The sequence below is a fragment of the Caenorhabditis briggsae genome (genome assembly GCF_000004555.2).
Source record: "Caenorhabditis briggsae complete genome, chrV, whole genome shotgun sequence".
Taxonomy (NCBI): Eukaryota; Metazoa; Nematoda; class Chromadorea; order Rhabditida; family Rhabditidae; genus Caenorhabditis; species Caenorhabditis briggsae.
Genome location: NC_013488.2, coordinates 4,098,737 through 4,104,803, shown reverse-complemented (window position 1 = coordinate 4,104,803; position 6,067 = coordinate 4,098,737). Strand labels below are relative to the sequence as shown.

The window sequence follows — 6,067 nt, the reverse complement described above, 5'->3', positions numbered from 1 at the left end:
TCTATTGATGATCATATAATAATTATCTAGAAGCTTCTTCTGCTTTTCTTGTTATAAGTCAGAGTTCTTGAAGCTAACATAGCTAGAGTTCTGGTCCAACAAATCTCTCGGTAATCGTTTTCTTATCTCTTGGATTACTTTTGGATTACTGTCCGCGACTCGGACTCACTTACCTGATTGGCTGCTTCTGACCCGGATTACTTGACCTGGATAGGTGAGCTAGATAGGGTATCTAAGCTCCTCACCTTCTTCTGATCCCCATTTTACTAGGATTACTGTAATATTGGAAGGTCCCTGGTCCATCTTGCTAACTATAGAAATTCTGGTACATTCTTCCAAATTAATCCAGTGCTGACGTTGAATGGTACTTGACGCTCATCCTAGATTTTCGAAATTTACGTCAGGAGTCAGAAAAAAGCACGTTTATTGCAAAGCGGAGTATATGGATAAACTATTGACAACGTCATGTTAGAAGTTTCCAGAAAAAACAAAGAATATATATATTTTTTGATGAATGAAAATAGAAACCAATTGGAACAATATAAGACCTTAAAGGAGGGAAGACAGGAGTTACAGTATGCACTTTGAAGTGACGGTGTACAGTAGCTCAGCCGGTAGCAGCGCGGTACCTCCAACAATGGGTCCACAAGTTCAATTCCTAGTTGAGCGAAATCTAGAAAAAATAGTTTTTTTCCTGTCCGCCTAAAGTTACAGTAACCCATTCTGGACCTTTCCCAATAGAGTCTACATCATTGATTTAAACATTTGTTCTATGATTTTTTCTTCAATTCATCAAAAAACGAAATACAGAAATAGAAAAGCAATCAAACAAAAATGCCATTTGTATCTGTTAAGGAGCAATGCGAGAAAAAGATTAGCAATCGGCATAAATCGTCGAAAAATCCCATCATCTAGATTTGTGCCACGCAAGCTTTGTTAAATTCTCTAGAAACAAAAAACCACTTTGTTCGATTGCATTTTTTTTACAAAAATTACGTGGTTAACAGGAAAGTGTCGAAATTTTTGTAACATCCTTTTTTTCGTTTTCTATCTGTGCACTCTCATTTTCTATTTGTCAAAATTTTCTTGCGCTCAAATCTGCCTATGAGCCACTTGGAATCCGATTTTCTAGAAAATGAGGACGAAAAGATTTGTGATGTCGTCAGAATTAGAGTTTACAAAAACTGAAATTTGTGGAACTTTCTGGAAAATAGAATTTCAACATCTTTGGTTGTTTAGTTAAATAGAATTAGCCAGTATTAGGCTCTCATAGCCTGCGCATCAAAACGGAACTCTTGCGATAAAAGAGCCCTTACCTTTAAGCCAATTTATCTCAGCTCATTGAACTGATTGCAAAACGCTGTTAACTAATAAAATATTGCTGATATTATGATAATCATTTTGTTAGTTTACCATTTTTTGATATATCTCACAGGAACCGAAATAAACTGGCTCAAAGAGTTAAGAGGATCATTGTAATAGAGCGATTACTGAAAATTGGCTCAAAATGTGGAGGCCCTTCTATTAGAGGTTCTACTAAAAATTTTGCACATTTAAAATTTGTATCTATTCCCATACCACGCAAAAGCCTGTGCAAAGAAGCTAAACAAAAAATAGAAGTAGACCAAAATTTAAAGCTCAAGGAACCACCGTATAGCTCATCCCTAACTTTGAGCCAATTTATCTCGGTTTTCCTGGAAGATATCAAAAAGTGGGTTACTGACAAAACATTTTTGATATTATGATAATCATTTTGTCAGTTGACCCCTTTTTGATATTTTTCACAGGTATTAAGATATATGGGTTCGAAGTTGACTGTTAGAATTTTTACGGTAGGTTCCAGCCCCCTTTATATGCGGTCAAAGTTGGGGTTCGAACTATTCCTATCTGGAACTACATTCAGCTCCCCCAGACTTTTAGTTCAAATCCGTTGGACGATAGTAACATTTATTTCACCTTCTCCACTTTTTGAACTCATAACCTAAATCATACGAATCAGCTAACTATTAGAAACATGTACCCCTTCTCTTACTTCACCCCCCCCCCCCCCTCCCTAATCCATGTCAATCCACGGATTGCCCCCTAGAATTAAGGGCCTTGATCTTCTTTCCCACCCGGTTTTACGTAGATTCTAAAATTCCCCATTTCCGTCATAAAAACTCTCAAAAATAGAAATCAGACTTAAATCAAGTTTACGGAATTCTCCAGAAAACATTTTTTGTGATAGATTTCGAGAGAGCAGACAATCAGACAGCAATCGGCCTAAAATGGGGAGGAGTCGAAAGAAGAGAAGAAAGAAGAAGAATATGGAATATCTATAATTCCTGTATGGATAACATGAAGATGAATATATTTATTTGGATTTCATTTCAAATGTGAATGTGACTCTTGAGATCTCACGTCTTCCGAATTCTTCCAATTCTGAAATGAAGGACTCCCATTTCTAGTTCTACTCTTCTAGGGTTTCTAGGTCATTGATAAGGTGTGATCTCAGAGATAGAAGTCTTCACGTCACCCCTTTGGGACCCTCTAGACCATCTTGTGATGATTCTGGTGTCTAGACACTAATTGTTATGGCTCCACCTACATGAAAACGTGCATAGTGTCTTTGCTTTTAAACGCTAACAATCCAATTCAGTTATTATTCTTCTTGTTTTCTGACAGATACCCCTCCTAGTGATCCTCACAGTACTCCAACTTCCAGAAAAAATGCTCTCCAATTCCTCATCCTCCTCATCCAACTCTTCATCCAACGACTCGTCTTCATCGCTCTCCGCCGGGAGTCCACCAAAGGGAAGCTTGTCTCCAGATGGTGGTGCTCAGCGCTTCTTCAGCCAAGGAAAGCGGATTCCAAAAGGTAAGCCCCGGGTAAAAAAGGGGTGGGTTCTTTTAAGCAGATGGAGACAGAGCAAGGCTGTAGAGAGCAGAACCGGTCGCAGCCCGGGTCGTGGGGGGGGGGGGGTACCGTGGAGCAAGTTGTCAATTCATTCAGGATTCAAGGACAGTAGGATTCTAGGATTTCAGGATTCTAGGATTCTAGGATTCTAGAATTCTAGGTTTCTAAGATACTAGGGTTCTGGGATCCATGGATTCTAGGATTCTATAATTCTATGGTTCTAGGATTCTAGGATTCTAGGGTTCTAGGATACTAGGATACTAGGGTACTAGGATACTAGGATTCTAGGATTCTTTAGGATTCTAAGATTTCGTTCTTGAGATACTTCTAGGGCCGCCAGGCCACCGTATCCCACAAGTACCGTAACAAAAGAGTCGCGGTCGTGTTTTCAATTGCCTTGCTAGCAGACATCAGCTTGAAATATTTCGGTTCATAGGTTTCGTAACATCTCAATTGTGAGCTACATATTGTTATTGAAATTTAGCATCGGCAAAACACATTAAAAAAATTATATGATGTAGAAAAAGCGGATTGTTTTTGGCTAAGCTGATTTTCATTGAGATTTTCAACTCCTCCTCCTTTTTTTCGACACGCCTTCTCATCAAGAATTGTCTAGAAAATGGCTTTGAAATATTTTCTGGAACTTGTCCCTAGAATTCATTGTTATCAGGTCCCATACCTCTTACCGTACTTGCTCTAATGGAAGCTCACCATATACGTGCACTTCGAGCTAAATGATCTCGGTTCCTATTAGAGATATCAAAAATCTGTCAACTAGTAAAATATTGCTGATATTATGATAAATAAATTAACAGTTTAACATTTTTTGATATCTCCTGTAGAAAGCGAGATAATTGGACCCAAAATGAACGGTGGAGCGGATACGGTTGGCCCTTGATTTCTAAAACCTGTCTGATTGCCGTCTTGCTAAAAAATCTATTTTTCTGACGTCATGCGGAAGTTCAGTTGTTTGATCAGAAACGCTTAGTTTGAAAACATTCCATACCCCACATAAAAAATGTCCCGAGTGGTGTAGCAGTTTGAAGTTCCACGTCATCCATACAAGATCTGCTTGATCACCAAAAGTTTTATTAATCCATCAATCATACTGTACCATTCCAGATGTAAAACGCCACTGTGGAATGTGCAAACAGCATGGTGTGATTGTAGAGACCCGTGGACATACCTGTGAGTTCAAAAACTGTGGTTGTGAGCACTGCGATCTGGTCCGTAAGCGTCGGGAGATCATGTCAACTCAAATTCGTCTCCGTCGAGAGCAGGATAAAAAGTTTCAGGTTAGTCTGGGGTTGCTTAGGACCAAGTACATCCTAATTTGTTTTAGCGTACCACTGATATCACCGAAGCCAATGTGTTCCCGGGCTTCACTGTCGGTGAGCCCATTGACGAGAAAGCCGCCCTGGAAACCATGAACATGTGCTACTTCTGTCAGAAATGCAAAAATCACAATGTCCTTATCTGGAAGAAAAATCATAAGAAGGACTGCAAGTATAAGGATTGCGAGTGTGAACAGTGCAACCTTATTGACTCCCGTCGTGCTCTGGACCGTCATATTAAGAAACGAAAGATAAATTTGAAAGAGAACGTCGTGGAGGGGACGGCACCAAAGAGTCCAAAGAAAGATCAGGATTCTTCGAATTCTGCATCGTCGTCATCTCTTTCATCGTCCACTTGCAATTCAGATGAATCTGGATCATCGGACTCTTCATTATCGGGGTTGTTGACAGAGAAGTTGAAGATGACACCCCAGGTTCAAGTGAAGTTTGACTTCAGCACTGGAGGATTCGTTGCCCCATCGGCCACAGTGACCACTAGTCCATCAGTGTCACCATATGAGGTGGGTAACCTTGGACAAGCATACCGTACCTTGATCTGAAAACGCCTATATTTCAGACTCCATCTCCACTACCACTAATCTCCCTTCCACACTCTCCAGCTCCAATGGCTTCACTCCCACAAGTTTCTCTTCCATCTACACTTCCTCTTCCATTCCTCACCGTACCATCTTTATTAACCACCGCTGCTGCGACCAACCCATTCTTCTCATCCTCTCTGATGTATACCACCGCTTCCAACTTGTTCACCAACCCATTCTTAATGCCCATCACACCCATTGATATGCAGATGTTGTTCCAGAATATTCAGAATATTCGCGACATGACTGCAGCCATGACCATGACTGATACTGACTGATTGCTTTTTGGATTTTCTAGTTTTAGAATTGTTTGATCTGTGATTTTTTTCGTTCCGGCATTTTTCTCCCATAGACATGTCCCAGTACCTACCATATATCCCTTTTTAGATAACCCAGATCGAACAGTACCTCAGCGGGTTGACAGTTCAAACATGATTGATAACTTTTGATACATACTGCATAATAATTTGTAATTCTTGTATTTTTTAAAACATTTCTTCTCTCTGTGAAAAAATAAAACAACTTGAAAAGTGAAATTCCCCCTTTATTATCGCTGTCTAAAAATAACAAGAAGCCATCAGATCTGAGCCCAATGCTACTTTCCTTTGGAAATATGGTCCCCCAAACTGCTCTTCTCAATCATCCTCGACTATCTGCGTTTTTGACCCATGGAGGATTGGGAAGTACAACTGAACTGGCATTTCTTGGAAAACCCGCTCTTATGGTCCCGATTTTTGCAGACCAAGAGCGCAACGCCAATATGCTAGCTGGCACGGAGGAGTCAGAGTATTTCAAAAGAACGATCTCAAAAATGTCAAAGCTGCAGTCTATGACATTTTGTTCAACAAGAAGTACCTGGAGCATTCACAAAAGCTAGCAGAAATCCTGAATAATCAGCCGACACATCCAAAGGATCAAGTTGTAAAATATGTGGAGTTTGCCAGGAAATTTGGGCCGTTCCCAAAAATGAATTCTGGAAGGAATATTGGTTTTATTCAGAAGAACTTGATAGATGGTTTTTTTTGTTTTATATGCACCTTATTTTGGCTACTTTGTGTTTTTGTCGTTGGTTTTTTGGCTTGTTAAAGCTGAAGTGGTCTATAGGAAAGTCAAAGAACTCTAGATCATTTACCGTAAAACCTCTAATAGAACGACACCCGGATCGTCCACTTTGAGCCTATATATCTCACTTCTTTTGAAAGATATCAAAAAGTGGCTAACTAGTAAAATGTTTATCA

General features: G+C 39.7%; 1 protein-coding gene across 1 annotated transcript; it reads left to right on the top strand.

The window, feature by feature from the left end:
- Window positions 1-2,709: 2,709 nt before the first annotated feature.
- On the top strand, window positions 2,710-5,107 carry Cbr-dmd-8 (the record flags this gene model as incomplete). Its single annotated transcript, XM_002636085.2, has 4 exons — window positions 2,710-2,857; window positions 4,019-4,191; window positions 4,239-4,751; window positions 4,808-5,107. The coding sequence occupies 4 exons, from the start codon at window positions 2,710-2,712 to the stop codon at window positions 5,105-5,107; spliced, it is 1,134 nt and encodes a 377-aa protein (XP_002636131.2).
- Window positions 5,108-6,067: the final 960 nt, after the last annotated feature.